At 33.2% G+C, this 19,226-nt stretch overlaps 2 protein-coding genes across 3 annotated transcripts; both read right to left on the reverse strand.

Moving 5' to 3' along the window:
* Positions 1-1,998: 1,998 nt before the first annotated feature.
* On the reverse strand, positions 1,999-4,775 carry LOC120250277 (CASP-like protein 1D1). Its single transcript, XM_039259076.1, has 3 exons — positions 4,480-4,775; positions 4,223-4,349; positions 1,999-2,337 (listed from the first exon to the last, which is right to left on the reverse strand). The coding sequence occupies exons 1-3, from the start codon at positions 4,713-4,715 to the stop codon at positions 2,110-2,112; spliced, it is 591 nt and encodes a 196-aa protein (XP_039115010.1). The 5' UTR covers positions 4,716-4,775; the 3' UTR covers positions 1,999-2,109.
* Positions 4,776-5,294: 519 nt separating this feature from the next.
* On the reverse strand, positions 5,295-17,796 carry LOC120250276 (WD repeat-containing protein 48). Of its 2 annotated transcripts, none has more exons than XM_039259074.1 (19): positions 17,621-17,796; positions 16,829-16,938; positions 16,540-16,695; positions 15,288-15,350; positions 15,113-15,202; positions 14,694-15,002; positions 14,475-14,572; positions 13,054-13,089; positions 12,298-12,418; positions 11,957-12,193; positions 11,451-11,546; positions 11,304-11,369; positions 11,085-11,123; positions 10,879-11,013; positions 9,455-9,816; positions 8,361-8,454; positions 6,507-6,698; positions 5,844-5,963; positions 5,295-5,701 (listed from the first exon to the last, which is right to left on the reverse strand). In XM_039259074.1, the coding sequence occupies exons 2-18, from the start codon at positions 16,925-16,927 to the stop codon at positions 5,865-5,867; spliced, it is 2,292 nt and encodes a 763-aa protein (XP_039115008.1). In that variant the 5' UTR covers positions 16,928-16,938; positions 17,621-17,796; the 3' UTR covers positions 5,295-5,701; positions 5,844-5,864. The 2 variants fall into 2 exon arrangements, with proteins under 2 accessions (XP_039115008.1, XP_039115009.1); XM_039259075.1 differs by having other exon boundaries at positions 5,822-5,963.
* Positions 17,797-19,226: the final 1,430 nt, after the last annotated feature.

Below are 19,226 nucleotides of genomic sequence, written 5' to 3' on the forward strand. Positions count from 1 at the left end.
GGCAAGAATCTTGGAGATGATTTTTACGAGTGGAGTTGATGAGGCTAATGGGTCTAAAGTCTGCAACCTCACCAGGTGTATTTGTTTTTGAAATTAGAGCAATATTAATCCAATTGATACGCTCAAGGTTGATTGTGCCCTCGTAAAAGTCATTACAAAGCTTAAAAATTGTGTCTTGGAGAAGGTCCCAGTGTTTTTTGGAAGAAGAACATAGGGAAGCCATCCCGGGCCGGGAGCTTTATCGAGGGTTAAGATTAAAGACCGCCCTGATTAATTTCCTCAAGAGTGAAAAGGTGAATCAAGTTGGGATAGATCAACTCTTTCCTTGTAGTCAAAAAGGGAGTGCCGATCAAGGAGGAAAGCGATTTGACAAGGGGTGCCAAAAAGAGAGCGAAAGTGATCGGTAAAGATCCCTACCAATATGATCATTTCCATCAATCCAGAGACCATTATGGATAATACGGGGAATGTGATTTTTGTTTCTCCTACAGTTTGCCACTTGGTGAAAGAATTTAGTGTTAGAGTCCCCTTCTCTAAGCCATGTAATTCTGGAACGTTGCTTCCAGTAAATTTCCTCCTGATTCAAGATGGAGTAGAGTTCAGAGCGAATTTGGGAAAGACGGAAGGATTCTTCTTCAGAGAGAGGTCTGTTTTCACCAATAACATCGATAGAGTGAAGATCTGCGAGTAAACTGTTTTTGAGCAATTTAGAAGCACCAAAAGTGGTTGAGGACCAGGTGCGAAGCTTGGCTTTCAAGTAAATAAGTTTTTTGGATATGATGAAAGCTCCGCAACCAGTGGGATTTAAGTCCCTCCACCAGTCTTGGATAAGGATGATAAGTTGGGGATTGGTGTACCAAAATTTCTCAAGTTTAAAGAGTCGGTGACGCTTGGAGTGGTTACCAAAGTCAAAGCAAATAGGAGAGTGATCTGATCCAAATCTGGGGAGGTCATTTATTATGTATTAATTTTTTATATATATAAGTTCACAAAATAATTTGTCTAGTTTTTTTTAAAAAATTATATTATGTATTATTAATTAAAAGATAATAGGGTCAAGTCATTTGGGAATGAAAATTGGTATTTCTTTTAATTAAAAAATAATAGGGAATTTTAAAAAATTATATTTTATTAAATTTAATAATTATTAAAATGATTCCTTTAAAAAAACATTTATTAATATATAACCCTTTACTCTCCAATAACTTGGGGATCTTAATCTTCCATGTTTCTTTCTATTTTTTTATGATATTATTTTTCTTTTTAACTTCTCATAAAAAATTGTAACACTTGTTTTTTTTTTTCATAATTATATGTTTTTCATTTTTCTAACTGTGATTATTTTATAACTCATATGTATTTTTTTACTTTTATTGTGATTTTTTATTATTTATATTTAAAGTAATTATTAGATAAGGGATGTGGGAGAATAAAACATAAGAATAATAATGATATTATAAAAAAAACTACTTGATCTAATGAATTAGCAAACAAGCAATTAGAAATAGAAAATAATTAACCTGAAATGGGTTAATACAGAGAAAATAAAATAACTAGTAAAATTGAAAAGTATATAAAATTATTTTAATACCAACGGTTTTTGGTCTATTGGTAGCTTTTGTCTCATGGTCTATAGGTAATAGGTGATCGAATCCTCTCACACAGAGTAAGAACGGGTAAAATTTAAAAAAAAAAAAACTCGTACATATTTCTAATAAGTTTCACCTAAATTAAATTTTCATGGTATAGTAGTCATATGATGGGGTTTGTCCATTTTCGTAAAAAATAATAATAATAATAATAATAATGCTATATCCAAACCCCCTCCTCCCCGGAACATTATTATTTATTTATTTATTTTAATAAAAATCATTCAAAAAGTGCTATTTTAACACTTTTTAATTTAATAACATCACTCTTTAATTAAAAACTCCCCTGATCACATCAATATATAATAACAGCATTAAATTAATCCAGCCAAATCCAAAATCCAAAAGATAATCAAACAGATACATACAGATATATATATATATATATATATATCCAAATTAATATAATTAACCTTTCAAAATAAACAATCCATTGATACAAACATATAAATATATGATATTAATTATGCATGGTCCGGCGATGAAGGGAATAAGTAGAGATGGTGAGGAGGAGGAGAAGAATGATGGTTGAAGCAAGAGAGATGGCAACAGAGCTTGCAACAAATGAACAGAACTTGGTGTAAATGTTGCAAACTTTGGTCCAACCAACGTGCTTGTTCCCTTTCAATCCGATATACGCCACCGCCGCCACCGCTCCGGTCGCCGACGCCACCACCCCTAACATCAACTGCACGTACGTACATGTGCATCCATGCATGCATGCATGGAAATTAATTAATTAATTACCACGTAAGTTTTTTTTCTTTTTTTTTCACATTGGTGTTTATTAATTTAATTAGTTTTGATGATTATGTGAGGGAAGTACAGTTATATTACATATTAGGTTTTTAAAATCGATCTCTAATTTATGATTTATGGTTTAAGATTGAGATTTAGGCTTTAGATGTTCGAAATAAATTAAATTTAAAAAATAAATAAGAGAGATAATTAATAATATGGATGCTGATATTGATGCTTCATTACCATCAGCATTACATCATTTGAAAAATCTATTAAAAAAATTATTATTTTTCTCATATATATATATATATATATATTAAGTGTGTAGTTGATCCACTTTCTTAAATAATAATAATAATAATATATTGAACATAAGTATTGGGTATTAATTAATTCTTTATTTAAGGATTTGAACTAGTAACTTTAATTTATTTTATTTTTTTGTGTTTTAAACTTTTGTAGTAGCATAATTTATCTATCTAATATTCAAGTATCCAGGATAATTCTAGAAAACTTTTAATTTTTTATTTTAAATAAAACTTTCACTTTCATAAAGTCCCAATTTTTTTTACTTGCCTAAAATATTCCGATTTTATAATCAGTTATTTTTTAAATATAAATAAAGAAATATAGTCAATTTACCCAGAGTTATGAGAGAGGGTTTCTCTAACTAAAATAGTTTCTTAAAAATCAAGCAGTTATCATATATGAAATATTTTTAAAAAAAACTTAAATATGAGTTGTAAAAGTTTTTTAAAATTTTTTTTTTTACAAAGTGGATAAAGTATCTCAGGAGATACATACTTATTAAGTTAATACCTCAAAATATATGTGTTCTTATCTGACATAATTAAAAATATGCATGTTAACCCAGTATTAATAGATCAAGAGGTTATGTGCTCTTATCTAACATAAATAAATATATGCATATTAACCAAGTGTTAATAGATCAAGAGTTAACTGGAGTCAATATAATTATCAATTTTTCTTTGAGATCCGTTGAATATACACGTATGGTTTCCTCATAGTTAAAGGAATCAATAGGATCCATCCACCAGAGCTTGGAATTTTAAGAGACAAGTGAAGAGGATCCATTGGAACTGAAAAAGAAGTCAAGGGACCCACTGCTCTAAAATAATTCATCTCTATTTGGATCATCTATCAACTCACCAATCAATCCTAATTTTGGGACCAATGATGGACAAAGAGATTTTGGCAATATACACCCATTTTATTGAAAGAGAAACCTACCTCTATCTCTATCTCTCTATCTCTCTCTCTCTCTCTCTCTCTCTCTATATATATATATATATATATATATATATATATATATATATATATATATATATATATGAGCATCGGTCCTCTACCCATGTTCACAAATTTATAATATGTGAACATTGTTATGGGCAGTTGGATTTCAATCCAACGGTTCTGCACTATTTAATAAACAGTAATATTGTGTTTATAAACAGTGTATAGTAAAAAGTGAGATAAACAGTGTTTTTCAAAATCAACCCAATTAGCACGAGATTAGTTTTTACTGTGCATTATCTTAATCCTGCTATTGCTATCAGTGGACGTCTGTGTCCGTCCACAAAAACCCTTTTCTATCTAACAAATTATTTCCCATTTGTTTATATATGAACTTAATGGTTTATAACTGGGTTTTCTTATAAGCTTGGAATGATATTGTTAGTCATACAACTTTCCAAAAGTACTATTGTCAGGTTCAAATCATATGTACCATTTTGACATAGACAATATATATATAATAATCAAATTTTGAAATAAAAATAAATTGAAAGAACATTAATTAAAAAATAAATTACCCCATCAAACGTGGCGACATGGAATAAGAATTTGTTGGCCGGAGATGGTCTGAAGACACCGTAGGCTGAAACTGCACCAGTGATTATGCTATACAAACATGCAGTTGAAATCGCCGCCACAAAATATCTGCAATAATTTTATATACAATTTATATATATATATATATATACCAATCATAAAATTTAAAAAAATTAAAAAAAAAAAAAGATTGGTGAAAGGAAAATTTAAAAGCAGTAAAATGAAGAGAAACACTTACATGAGTGCAGGAGAGTAGACAAACTTAGCATCAAGAACAACAACAAAACTAGTTAAAGGTGTACTGAAGTACTTGGTCTGTTTACTAATAACCATGAGAATTACTGAGACTAGAGTGGTTGCAAAGAGTGCAAGCCTGAGAAATAAATCAAGCTTGAATAAATTGAAGGGAGGTGGTGGTGGTTTGGTCACCGTTGGAGCTTCAGGTGCATCTTTTGTAGGCTCTGTGGACGCCATGAGAGTTAGTTAACAAAGAGAAAGAAAGAACTCACTCACTTGCTCTTTAGTTCATAGAAATGTCTAGCAGTGGATTCCAGTGCTTATATACATGAATTTATTACAGTATAACAGTGCCGTGGAGTCACAAGTCATTTACTCTGAGTAAGATGGGAAAGTTACGTTATTTTTATTTTTATTTTTAGTGTTTTAACGTCAGCAATATTTAATTGATACATCATCACCATATAATAATATAATTATTTTTGCATCATAAAATGTCCAACAAGTAGATGTAGTAATCAAAAACCTGGCAACAGCTAGTTTTCTGTCCGGGCTTTCCGGAGTACATAAAAAGGGGCAGTTCAAATGTATATGTCTCTATATAAATATATCTTTCGTGCCTGCAAAGTAATGTTGAATAATAACATTCATCAACGTGACAAGCTATGTCATTTTTTAATCAGTCTGAAATGCTTCAAAATTAGAAGCCAAATGAAACCCATGAATAGGCCCTTCTTTTGTACACCACCAGAAGTCCAGTATGAACAGAACAAAGTACACCAAAATCGGTATCCAACTCAGAGTCATTGGATAAAGAAGGAAATATATATATATATATATGCATCAAGTTATGTATTTATTATGAGGAACATGCCTCTGAAGGTTCCAAGTGCGAAGACATAATTCACACCTAACATTTGATTTCAACATTGTCACTAATTTTATCCAGTCCTCCCAAGCAACTCTCACCTCAACTAGGTTTGCCGGGATGCTTCTCCAGGACTTCAATAAATAGAAAGTTTAAGTTGTAGAAGTGAATCATAAATATGCAAAGCATCGTCATCGGGAGCTTCAAAACCGAACGCATCACAATTGGTATAGACTCTGAACTTCATTATTTGCGCATACAGTTCCCGCGTTGAAAAATCAATATACTTGGAACTGTACAGCTCAGCAATTACTGGCTCTTTGTTGATCCTCGCTCATTCATTGCTTTGCATGAACTAAAATGCAATGCATAAAATACAGCGAAATTAGAGGGCCAGATAGAATGCTTATGATAAGAAAGAAATGATGACCCATAACTCATTTGATAACTCACAGGATGAGTTATGGTGACTTACGGAGAGCATAAGGTGTTCTAACCTTGTCACGGAGTTTGCACAATCATCTGGTTTGAACCACTCTGTAATTGAGGACCAAATCTTCAGGCTTCTTCCATATATAAGCTCTCACAGTTGCCAAACTCATCTCTGGTGACAGAACCTGATAAAATTTGACTAGGTGAGGCATGCATCACCAATACCAAACAGGGCAGAAAATCAGGTGAAACAATGGGAAAAAATTATGGAAGCATTGCAATTGAACAGATCCTTATCCACCTCTGCTAATCTAGATTTAGCATATCCTATGTAACCTAGTTGAAGTATATCATATGCATACTGATCCAGGGGAATGCAGCAGACTCATCTTAACATGTGCTACTTCATAGCATACTCAACAAGAGTAGTGGAAAAAAAGAATTGAAAAGCCAGATTTAGTCAGTCTGCACCAAACCACCTCAGCTCAGCCAAAAGGTCAAACAGCTCATGTTTGGCCTTTGGTAACACAAACTACCAAGTTTGAAGCTAGTTTCCGATCAAAATTAAGGGAGCAAGCTCATCAGCATTTTGACCCAAAATCCAGGTTGGCCTTGACCTAAGCAAGCTAGTAGATCTACAATCTGACATTGCTTGTACAGAATTGAAGATAAAATCGGCATTTATAATGCATCCTCATTTTCATTCAAGATAGTTTCTTCAAACTTGCCTGGTTATTGCATAAAATCTCTATGGATGGCTTTCGCTTTTGCCAGGACTTTAATCCCGAATGGAAAGAGCCATCATCAATAGAAGAAAATGGCATTGGTCCACCACCAAGTCCTAGTCCAAATGTTCCATCTGTACTCCCGCTATCTAATGGTTTGTCAGGAACCAATTTATCCATGACATAGTTAACCACCTGTAACAAGGACACCAGAACTCATCAAAATCTACAAAAATAAAAACACTTATTTAACCCAAGTAAAAGATCAAATGAAACAGTAAATCCACTGCATCAGATGACAGTTCACTGCAACCAAGCAAACAAAATGGAGAATATTACGGCACAAAACCAATATACATATTCAACAAAGTCAAATGTGAATGCCTCAGTATCTTAGTGTAGTCTACATATTATTGGAACAATATAGTTCATGTCACCAGCAACAACTGCAGGTTCATATATCAGTTGTAACTCCAAACGAGTGCATATTTGCTAGCATAAGGTTAAGCTCTGTGACTGAACCTATTCTTCCTCTTTTAGACTCTATCGCTAGCAATTTCTAATACAAATATGAAACTTCTATACTTCTACTCTAAGTGCTACCAATGAAGGAGTTGTGTGCTCTTCTACTACTACTTTAGGGTAAATTGTTGTTCTCCATCTACTAAACTTTAGATGTTTAATTCAGAGGGTTAATTTTTTGACAGGGTACCAAACTATGCTCCTTTTTCATTATGGGGTTTGAACTTCAATTTGAATCAAAATGGTTATCTAACTTCAATTTTGTTTTACCGAGTTGTTACTCGAGAGATTACGACTTTCTTTTTTATGATATAGATGCCGAAAATTCTTTGTCAACATATGCATGACACACTGTACGCCCAATTGGCAATTCCATCTCACATGCTGACATAATTTCTCACATCAGATCATTAAAAATAGACCAAAATCTTTCGAGCAACCACCCATTGAAACAATATTAAAGTTGGATAACCATTTTGATTCAAATTGAAATTTGGACCCAAAAATAAAAACAGGTCATAATTTGGTACCCTATAAAAAAATTTACCCCTATTCAAACTTTGTCTAAATAATGAAACTTGAGGGAAAAAAAAGGTATGCTTCTTTCAGGTCATAACAAGAGATCTCAAAAATAATGATTTTATTTTTTTTAACATCGAATAACACAGTCCTTGCATAGCATTCTACTCCTAAATGGACAATACAATATAAGTTTGGTCATACATGACATATTCCATGTGATTAATCTAAAAATGACATGAATTTCACATCTCATTGAAGGCCTGTCTGGATCCTCATCTAAAATTAATGCTTTTTAAAGTTTCGAGAAGTGCTTATGATGTAAATGCTTCAATTTAATAAAATAAACAATTTTGTGTTTGGATGTTTACCAGTAAAAGTACTTGCTGGGTTGAAAAATACAAAAGTGCAATTTGGTAAAAGGAAATTCATGTCCAAATGATTATTTTGGTCTCCTAAAAGCTCTTGGGTGGTTTATGACAAAAACTTTTTTCTAATATAAAAGTGGATAAACCGCAATTTCATTGAAAAATCAGCAGATGGTTAAAACATTGTTTTTCTTCCTTGCTTCAGTTCCTTTTTTATACGAGGACTTCTAGGCTGGAAAAAGACAAATACAAATGAGCCCTCACTTAAGGCTCCAACCAAAAAAAAGGACACAGAAGTCACAGAACATAATCCTTCAATCCCATTTAACCATTTCACATGAAACAGATTATAGAAACTCATACAGATATTAATAACTTCCACCATGCATCAGACCTATTCTTATTATACTTGTAAAGACAAAAACATGCAGAAAAGAGCCATGCTTACTTTGTGTATCCGCAATATACGAGGTGCACTGAGTTTTCCTTGTGTAAGTACTTGAGCGTTTGAACCTTCGCATGGATGCAAGTAAAAGCTACACCTAAAGGGTGAGACACAAAACAGGTATAAACAGGATTATGACATAAACATAGCTAATAATAAACAGCTTAAAAAAAAAAACAATAAAGCCCCGATCAATTAATACTCTCTATATGATCTTACAAACATTAACAGCATCAAGTTTTATCCAATATCTTAAACGTCTATATCTTATATCAATTCCCACCTGCTACCTCTCCCTACCAGTATTAGATGCCCATCTTTCTCTTTAGTTTCTCAAGAAAGATAAAAACCTCCTCAGAAGCCTACTACATGGCATTGTGCAGGCCTGACCCAGGCTTCCGGAACAAAGCCACATTACAAAGAGGTTCAGACAGGAGAAAACCGGGTGAAGAACTTTGCACATGAAAAATACATGGGCCATTATCATCAATGGAGCTTAATAATTCGAAGAAATTTTCCTAGGCACTCAAATGAGAATTTTGAGTCCCTGCCAACACAAACACAAACACAAATGCACACAAAACAAAAAAAATAATAATGGTAAAGTAAATATAATAATAATAATAATAATAATAATAATAATAATAATAATAATAATCGCAAGAATTATAGATTCCAACTAGCAGAAAACATCACTTTACTTTCTTTATGAGATGAAACCATTGTTTCAGCTTTAAAGAGATCCACAATAAGAAAATTATTCATAAAATTTAAAAATTAATTATAAAAAAAATCAACCATCAAGAGGATATATTTGACCAAAATATTGCTGACACATTAGCCAAAAGAAAAAGTTGAAGGAATAATTTAAAAATAATGACTTAGGCAACATGTGTTCTTTGTTTAAATTCAAAAAAACTGCGAGGAAATTCAGTAAATGCTAATATAAATGACGTTGTCAAAAATCTTAATATCAAACTAGCACTAACCTAAATGCAAGATCTTGTGGGTAAATGGTACTGACAGCTATACAAATGTCAAGTAAGGACCTAACTGAGAAGTAGCAAACATAGGAATGCTTTGAGTTTAGAAATTACTTAGTGTTTTCTCTAGGGGGCATTCGACCATTTAAAACACAATCTAGACACCACCATGGGATATCTTTCTCATCTTCAGTCCCTTCTAAATCTGTAATCTTTTTCCTCCAAGGACCTCCTTGTGAGCCTTCTGTAATGATGGAGGGAGGTGATACTGTCGAAAACTCAAATGCAGGAAGCACCAAATTGTGGTTTTCACCTACATCATCAACATCTAATCTAGTGTGAGGAAGATTTCTAACAGAGGCATCCTTCCCTGATGGAACGTCACCATTAGCTGAAGCATGTGACCCAGGCCTTTGCCTTCTTTTAGCCAGCCAATGTGCCAATAAACCACGAAGAGTCTCCTGAGCTAAGTTGATCTGCGACATATGAGAAGAAAGTTATAGCAACAGTACCAATTGATGGAAAGTTCTAAGAATCCCTGACATGTTTCCAATATTTGTGTAATATTATGAGCTATGCATGAGTAATGATTGATGGTCTTTTTCTTAAAAAATGGCTAAACAGAAATAAGAAAAATAGAAATTGCACACCAAGAGATCCCGACTATGAAGATAGCTAGTCCCTTAGAATTATCAAGGACAAAAATAGCAACATGCTTGGTCAAAATTGACCATATTGGAAATCCATATAGAAATATTTTCTGAAGTAGACAGTATTAAAGGCATCATGAGGCAGCATATATGATGAGCTTTAGAAGGTGAAAATTCAATACACAGGTTATAAAGAAATTTATTACATGAGTTTATTAATAAATTTACTAACATGTAACCAACATAGCACATTATGATAAACCAGAAATCAAACATGAATCATTTTAAATTACACTACCACAGAGTAAATGTTTATTCAGTATAACATGACCCCTGTTTAGCAAAAACAAAGATCTGCTGAAATGCGAGAAAGCACATGATCCTTGATAGACCAACTATGGTAAATGAAAATAACGTGCAGTAAAGAATCATGACGGCATACTTTTGGCTAACTTTTAGAAGGCATAATGTGGAAGCAAGAGTCTCATGTACTTGAATCAAAAAGTCCTGCTACTAAAAATAGCCAGTGCCTCATTTAATTCAAAAATTCAATCATGTATTATAGATGTTCTAATAGTTCCATGACCACTAACAAAACACTACATTAGTAAACACAATAATATGAACATAGGAAGATCAATATCAATTAGAGGATTCAAGCCACATGTTCAATTTGTAGGAAACCATCTGTGAGTCATAAAAGCAAAAAGTATTACAAACCATAATGACAACAACTTGAGTTACATCTACAAAATAATCAGTAACCAAAGGGTTAAAAAACAGTACACATTGTTATACTTCATACAAGGGCAAGAAATTCAATCCTTTTTTCCACAAACTCTATTAAGAGTTATGATTGAATATTCCATAAAGATTTCAGGATATTACCTTCTGATCCTCAGATGCCCCTGAAACATGCAAGTCTACAGCATACATTTCAGCAGAAAAGCATTGAGGTGTATCCAAGTGGACAGACAAGCTCCCAAGTCGAGTATCCATTGTAAACCATGCAGGAATGCTCACCTGGACACACATAAATAATTCACTTATTCATCAAAACAAGAGAACTTTATCCACAAGTCATGATATCATACCGTCTCAAAAAGTTCTTCTTTCTTCTCTTCAAAAGAAACCTGAAAAGCAAGATACAAGTTAGAGTCAAGAAATCAAAACAGACAAAATAAAAGCTCTTATTAAAAGTGAGATCAACTCTGCCTTTAAAGTTCAAATATCTGGAAGCATTAATTCTTTTGTAAAAATAGCAAAAAAGAAGAAACCTCAGAGAATCAAATTTAACTAAATAACCACACAACCTGACCATAGTCCTGAACAACAACTCCCTTGGTTATCTCCCACAGTTTCACCGAACCATCTGTGTCCTGTTAAAAATTTTACAGAATATAACAATGCAAATTCGCTATGTGAACTGTTAATGGAGCTTTTATAATCAGCATACTAACCTTTGTCAGGACCTGTCTTCTGTTATTCAGAATCTCATGTTGTACTATTCCAGGAATTCCAGGAATAGTAAGTGATGGTTCTCTGTACACTGGAACCTGGGGAAAGCAAATCATTTGCTCTTTCAAATTCAAAGTATCACTAGATCATAAAAGAAGATGAAACCATCACAAGGTTACAAATATGCACTCGCAAAGCCATTGGCATAGAGAACTCAAATAGGAGAATATATATATTGATGAAACAAATTATTCATAAAAATGAGAAGCAAAATTTCTTGCAAGCTAATGATTTGCGAAAAAAATGTGGCCCACTAATCATTATAGGCATACAATTAAATATAATCTTCTACCTATGTTTTAATAAAAGTAAGATTTTCTTCCAAGTATAATTCCAGCCAAACATGCATGTGAAAGGGCATATCAATAAAAATTCGTGTGCTTAACAATGTGGCCTGGATATATTTGGAATATGGTAAAAACCCTAAAGAAATTAACACACAACTTACAGGAGTAGACCCTTCCAAGCACGCCCTTGCTCTTGTGAAGGATAAATTTCCCGCTAAGAATGAACCACCTTTTTGGAAAGCTTTTTGAGGATTACGTCCTTCAGCAGGCCACCTGTGCACAGAAGAATCTGTTGTTGCAACCCATATGCTATCATCTTGCAAGGCCATTTGCAAAATTGGGTGTTCTTTTGTGCAAAGTAAGATGCTCTCTCTGGTTGACAAGTCAGTCAGGTACAACTAAAAGCGCCCAAAAACATGAAGAAAACAAACTGGTGAGACAGGATTCAAATCATAAGGCCTTGAATGGGATTTAATTCTTCATTCTTGAAATTACGACTAACCGAAAGATCCCTTCCTCCACTGTAAACATGGCTGAATGTAGGAGTGCTGGCAAGTGCCCAAACAGAGTCCGTGTGCACTGCATAAGAATGCACACAGCGCTGCTGACCAAGATCCCATAAACTACAAAAAATAAAAGGAAAAAAAATTATAGGTTCTACATCAGTTGAAGTTCCAAAGGAATGTCATAATCAATGCTAAAATGCTTAACAGAATAAAATTAAAATGATGAAAAGAATAAGGGTGAAACATGCACCATTAGATAACTATAATAAGAACTAAAAAGTTTGGGTTCAAATGATATGATAAGTAACACAGAGAGACGTTATTTTCGAAAGAATATTCTTCTTCTAGGTTTCTCAAGGGCATCTTTCACAGGTCTGCAAGATATTCTACAATTCTTACATAAGAGTAATTCAGCAACTACAAATCAAATAAAACATAAGAAACAGAATAATAATCAAGACCCAGCATGCCATACATGCGATTTGTCAAACTTTAGACATGATTATCCTTCAAAAGACCATATATAGACTCTCCTCTTCTGATTGCAATTCACACCACTAAGCAAATAAAAGAGCATGAGTCCCACTTTACACAATAGAAGTATGTTTCATATAATATTAACCTCCTAAATCTCAGGAATTAAAGTTACTGTTTATTAAAGAAAAGCAAGACAAATGTGAAAGCAGGCGTCAAAAACATCTTCACACATTATGGACAGAAAAAGAGTCAGAGAGGGAGAAAAGGAGACTCACCGAATCATTGAATCAGATGAACCAGACAAGCAATACCTGAAAATATAAATTAATCCATTACAATTCGAAAATCAGGTATAGAAGCAACTCAACAGCACTGCAAGGAAAAGCAACAATCAGTAATTTCGCAATCTGATTGGCTCCAGAAAATCATGGATCAACCATTCTGTTCGAAAGTCCCCCATAAACGAATAGCAACTTCCAAATACCTCATTCCTTTCCACGTCAGTATATTTAAACAAAGCATGCAATCATGGCAATCCTAGAACATATTTTAAGAATAACAAGTAGTTGAAAAATAGAAGAAAAACCAGCAAGGTTATGCAAATAACAATGTTATAGTGGTATCGGCAATCTCAACAAAGAAAAGATAAATGCCATGGACATCAAATAATTAAGCTTATAGTTCGGAATAGTTACAGATTAGAGAAGGCAATAATGGAATAGCCCTTAGGCAACCCCAAGATAGCTGTGAATTTGTGTTCTAGGCAGGGAATTTCTGACAAGTGCTATGGTTATGAAAATTATAACTTCGGGTTAGCAATGCTGGTAATACAAACAAAGATAACAGTGAAACAAAATGCATCTATAAAGAAAACACTTGTTCACAATAAAAGCAGCCATTGTTATCCATGTATACAAGGTTGACACCTTGATGTATCAGTGCTCACTGCTCAAAGACATTCAGTTTAACAATACTTTTCTAAAACACCATGAGGCCCACACTTAGCATGTCTGGGAGAAAATGCAGAAAAAATTCCTAAGTGAGAGTACAGATGCACTCCAAATAATCCTACTCTGAGAAACCAAATAATACCTCGAATATGTCAGAAAAAAGGTCCATTAATTTCCATGGGATTTATTTACACAATTTTTACTGCTCCCAACTACATTTCCATCAACAAATGTGCAACCATTTAATAGTGACCGTCAACAATATGTAAATCAATATAACATATGGTAGAAAGGCTACATACATATATACGCACCTAGATGTCTAGAACAACCACATAAACAACAAACCGTATGAGCAATTTTGTATTCACTATGAAACACTTTTCAGTGAGGAATGAATTGATGTCATGGAAAGTAAAAACTGTATACCTCATCTATGTTCTCCCTGGCCAATATAATTTGGTGATGTTTAAAAGTGTTAAACCATCATATGCTAAAGAATGATGTAAGAGACTCCATCAAGTAAACAAGAATCTAAATTTAGTGCATCTCTTCTGACCCTATATACAAATTCCAGTGTTTCGGATCCAGAAGTCCATGATCAAGCAAGACAAATAGTAATCCTTTTTTGGTGGACCAGGAAAACATTATTAAAATCCAAAGATGGCAAAAAGGAAGAGGGGGACAATGAAGTCAGATTGCCAATATTTGTTTTCAGAAGCACATAGAAAATGACATATCACAACCTGCCAGTAGAATCCAGAAGCAAAGCCCTGATGTTATCAGTGTGACCTCTTAACTTCATGTTCTTTGAACCAGTTCTTGGATCCCAAACTCGGATGACCTACAAAGAGAATTTGAGAAAATGAGCCAAATCTGTAGTCCAACAACAGAAATCTGGAAATTGAAACAATCGAGTGGCACATGGTTTGCTAAAAAGCTATAAAGAGGTAATCACAACATACCTTCTCTGTTCCACCAGACACAAGCAATGATCCATTATCACTCATGGCCAGAGCATACACTGACTCCTTATGGCCTTTTGCAGCAATTGGACTATATCCATGTGATATAGAGCTTTGCGCAGAGACGATGTTGTTTGAATTAATTGAGCGAAGGCTTGTTATAGGCATGCCAGAGTTACCTGAACTAATAATACCATTTGAACTTTCATCTTCCACTAGGTCAGCAGATTTAGCAATTGGAGAAAATGCAGCTTCAATGTCCCATATGAAGACTTCTCCACCAAGGCCCCCAGAGGCAATGATATTGCTCTAAAATGCATGATACTACAAAAGGATCAGAGATCTACAGCTCTAAAATGTGTGATGTAAAAGTTCAGTTATGTGTACATCGTGAGAGGTTTAAAGATTTCAACAATTACATTTTTTTCTGCTGCAGCAAGACAAATAACATAGTCCGAATGTTGGCGAAGTGTTCTTGTACAAGTGCCACCAGACAAGCAATTCCATGTCTACGACAAGTATAAAATCTTATAGAGTAAATCACTCATAAGTGCTAATCTATGTACCAGAAAGACATCAATTTAAGCTTCAAACCTTAAGGGTTGTGTCAGAAGAACATGACACAAGAGTGTTACCAGCAAGAACCACATCATTCACCTGCACAAAAGGTACATAAATAAATACTCATTTGCATTCACAAAGATATTTATTAGTTTTGCCCATTTTGCCCATAATCATAATTAAAAATTCACCAGAAAATTGCCAGTACCAAGAAAGCACAACTTTCAGTGGAAGCAAAATCTTGAAGAGTGAGTTGCAAAAAATTTGCACAGCATAAGGAGAACCAAAGGGCATAGCCAACACACAGAGTGGCAGTGCCCAAAGAAAACAGACAACCAAAATGCCATTACCCAACTTCTATTTACAAACAAGCCACAAGTTTCAATGGGAGTAAAATCTCAAAAGGTACAGTGAGTTGCTAAAAGTTCATAAGCCAGAAACAATAACCAATGACTAATATACAATAAACAGGGCAACAACACCCCCCAGAAAACAGGCAGTTAAAACAGTATTGGCCAGCTTATAACTGTTTCACTTTATCAGAGTGACAAATTGTAAAGAAGATATAGTCAGTTAATGTGCCAGAACTAAATAATCTTTTAAGACAATGCTGCAGAAGATAATTCAACCTCAATATGCTCATAAAGTCAGTGGATCGTGGTATTCTCTATTATCAACATTATCACAAGAAATAAAACAGAATAAGCTAGAACTTGCACATCAACTATCATCAATCAAAACAAATGGCGCAGTGCTAAATTGCAATTGCTTCTAGGGGAGTTGCCTATATTAAAATCCTTAAAGTTCATCCCATCTCATGCATATAACAGTCATTTCAAACTTCAACCATTCCTCAGCAGAACAGAGCTAGTGGATTTGACCATTAGGATTATGGACTATTGTGTGATGTATACAGATTCTCACTGTTTAATTTCATAATTTCAAGTCAAATCACCTTTGCAGAGTGCAAAAAGTTTATGGTGCCCAGCCTCCTAAAAGAGGCCAATGAGTGAAGGCTATACCGTCAGTTTACGAAAGTTTTACTTGGATAAATGAAAAGATATGATGAGCATAAAACTATCCCGAAAGCAGAAGCGATTAGAGTGCTGGCATTTAAGATGTACAACACTTTAATGAGATCTACCATTAAATAGCTGAGGTACAATACTGTCTAATGTCTACATAAACATGCTAAAAATTTAGACCATTTTTGTTAGAGAACATCAAGAAAACTTATCATAAATTATTCACAATAGCAACTAAAAGCAGAAAACTGGAAGATTACCCAGTCAATATGAGACTCAAAAGTTCCAGAACAACTAGCTTCATCCTCACCCAAAGACCACCTTTTCAATGTCCCATCTCTGCTTCCAGTGAAAAGATAATCACAGCTATCAGATGGAGACTTTAAGACAGCTAGACAATTAACACCTGCACAATGCTGCAAGCAAAGGAGATTCTTGAGGCAAGATAAATAACCATGACGTAGAATTAAACCCAAAACCTTTAAAAAATAAAATAAAATAACAAATATGAATATCATGCTAACATTAATAAATTAAAAGGAAATAAACCTTGGTATTGTCTGAATCATTCAGAACATATGTTATGCGTTTCTCTTTCCGAGGACGAGTTGAATTCGAAGTGTTGCCAGCACTGCCTACACGATGCATCGCAAGAGCACCTGTGACAACAACAGGAATTTTAATTAAAATAAGTTGTCATTCAATCCCCTCAATAACAATCCTAGAATTCAGATATGATCAATCCTATCATTACCAAACGAATATAACCCAGTCGAATTAATAAATTGAAATCCATTAATAAAATAAGCCTCGCCACTGATCATCCGAGCCTAATTCACCGCTAAAAGGTGCACTTTTTTCTCACTTTGTGAACTCATCTAACGCCAAGAATTAGCATATTGTTTGGAAAATCTTCTCGTAGAAGGATTCATCAAATCAATGTCAAACAAAGTATATCCACCTTAGGGTAAAAAGTCTAATCCACTAAAAAGGCATTCTTTCGACGCTATTACACCATATCAACAACAAATCAATAAGAGAGAGAGAGAGAGGAGGGAGCATAAAGATCACTTTGAAACAAACAAAAATCTCGTTAAATAAAAGACAAGAAACCCTAAATTCCCGAGAAAAAAACACAAGGAATCTCCGTTTTCAACAAACAAAATCCCCGATTCCATTTCCAACTAGAAGCACTCGATCCACCCCGATCTCCATAAACACCCATCAAAATAACCAACAAAAGAACAAACAACACGATAAAAACACAAACAATCATCCCGATTCCAGGGCATAAAAAAAACTAGGGTTTGGATCAAGAAAAACAGCGGAAAAAACGATTACCAGAAGATGGAGATGAAGAACTCGATTAGGTTTCCAGATTGAGACTTCCTTTCAGAGCGAGAGAAGATCGAAATCGCTGAACGCAAAGGGAACAACGACGAGAACGAAGACTCGAAGCACGCTCTGTAGTTTCGCTGCGCGATGAAATAAAAGAAATAGATGAAAAAAGATATCGCTTTGAGAGGCTATTTTTTTGACCGGGTTTGTTAATATATATATATATATAGTAAATATTTATTTTATTCATTTTATTGTAATTATTTTTTAAACTCGTGTTTATATTTTTATTTTGTTTTTTTAAATACTTGCTTAATATATATATAATCAATGTTTAATGATTACAAGGGAGTGGACCGTTTTAGGTCGGTGACCGAATCCTGATCTAGTGATTTTGGTCCTCAAAGCTTGGATTGTACTTAATGGATGCAATGCAAAAGAATTATTTATTTATTTATTTATTTATTTATTTATGCTTGTTTTTAATGGATTTATATTATGTAAAATGGTTAATACAGCTCATCATGAGATTTTTTTTCATTTAAGTAAATAAATTTTATGTTACACAATATGTTTTCTTGTTAATTTATTAAAATTTTTATAGTTATATTTTTATTAAAAAAATATATAATTTGATAATTAATTTATCATAATGAATAATATTAGTGCATTCTTCTTATAATTCATTGATCAAAACAAAAGTTTTAAAATTTTAAAATAGATAAATATTTATTTTTTCCCTTGCATTGCCATTATCTCACTATCTCTACTTGTAATATATCTCTTTATTTCAACTTAAGTTATACATTAACTATTTTGTAGATCTAAGAATAAATCTCATAACTCAACGTCTTTCTAACATGTGTGTGTTTTTTTTAATGTGATAAGCCACTTCAAATTAAAGCAAGTTTAAAATATATATAACAAAAGTCTACTAGCTACGAAACAACAGTAAAATAGAAAACCACAAAAAAAGAACAATAGGCCTCTTCAGAGCATAGAAAATAGTAAACCTTACTAAGCCGTTACCTTGTTCGAATCCTCCTCGAACATGGGAACCTCAAAAACTTTCACTACACGAGACCCGATGAATTTTAAATTGCACCTAACAGTAGCAATGGAGTCTTATAATAAAAATAGCTGCAAACCAAGACAAAAACAATCGATCAAGTTTTAAAATAAAAATACAAATAGGCAAAGCAATATTATTAAAAATTTCATCATTTCTTGCAAATCAAATAGTCCACACATAGACCTTTGTGTGCTAAGGTTGCTGTACCTCTAGTAGATCATTTGTTTTTTAATTGTTCTTGTTTGTTTGGTTTTTTTTCTCTATTGTTTCTATTATTATTATTATTATTATTATTATTATTATTATATTTTGTTTATTTGTTTTGCTTCTCACTTGTTTTTGGAGAGCCCTTTTGTTTCCTTTCCATTATGTACCATTTTTTTTTCTAATAAATATGATTTAATTGTTTTTTAAAACATAAACAAAGCAACTTTAATGTATAGTAAAACTTTCATAAAATAATACTCTTTGAACTTAAAATAATACTCTGCGAACTTTTATAAAAAAAATTAAAATTTATTTCTGTTTTTAGAGAAT

The sequence above is a fragment of the Dioscorea cayenensis genome, chromosome 19 (assembly GCF_009730915.1).
Source record: "Dioscorea cayenensis subsp. rotundata cultivar TDr96_F1 chromosome 19, TDr96_F1_v2_PseudoChromosome.rev07_lg8_w22 25.fasta, whole genome shotgun sequence".
Lineage (NCBI taxonomy): Eukaryota > Viridiplantae > Streptophyta > Magnoliopsida > Dioscoreales > Dioscoreaceae > Dioscorea > Dioscorea cayenensis.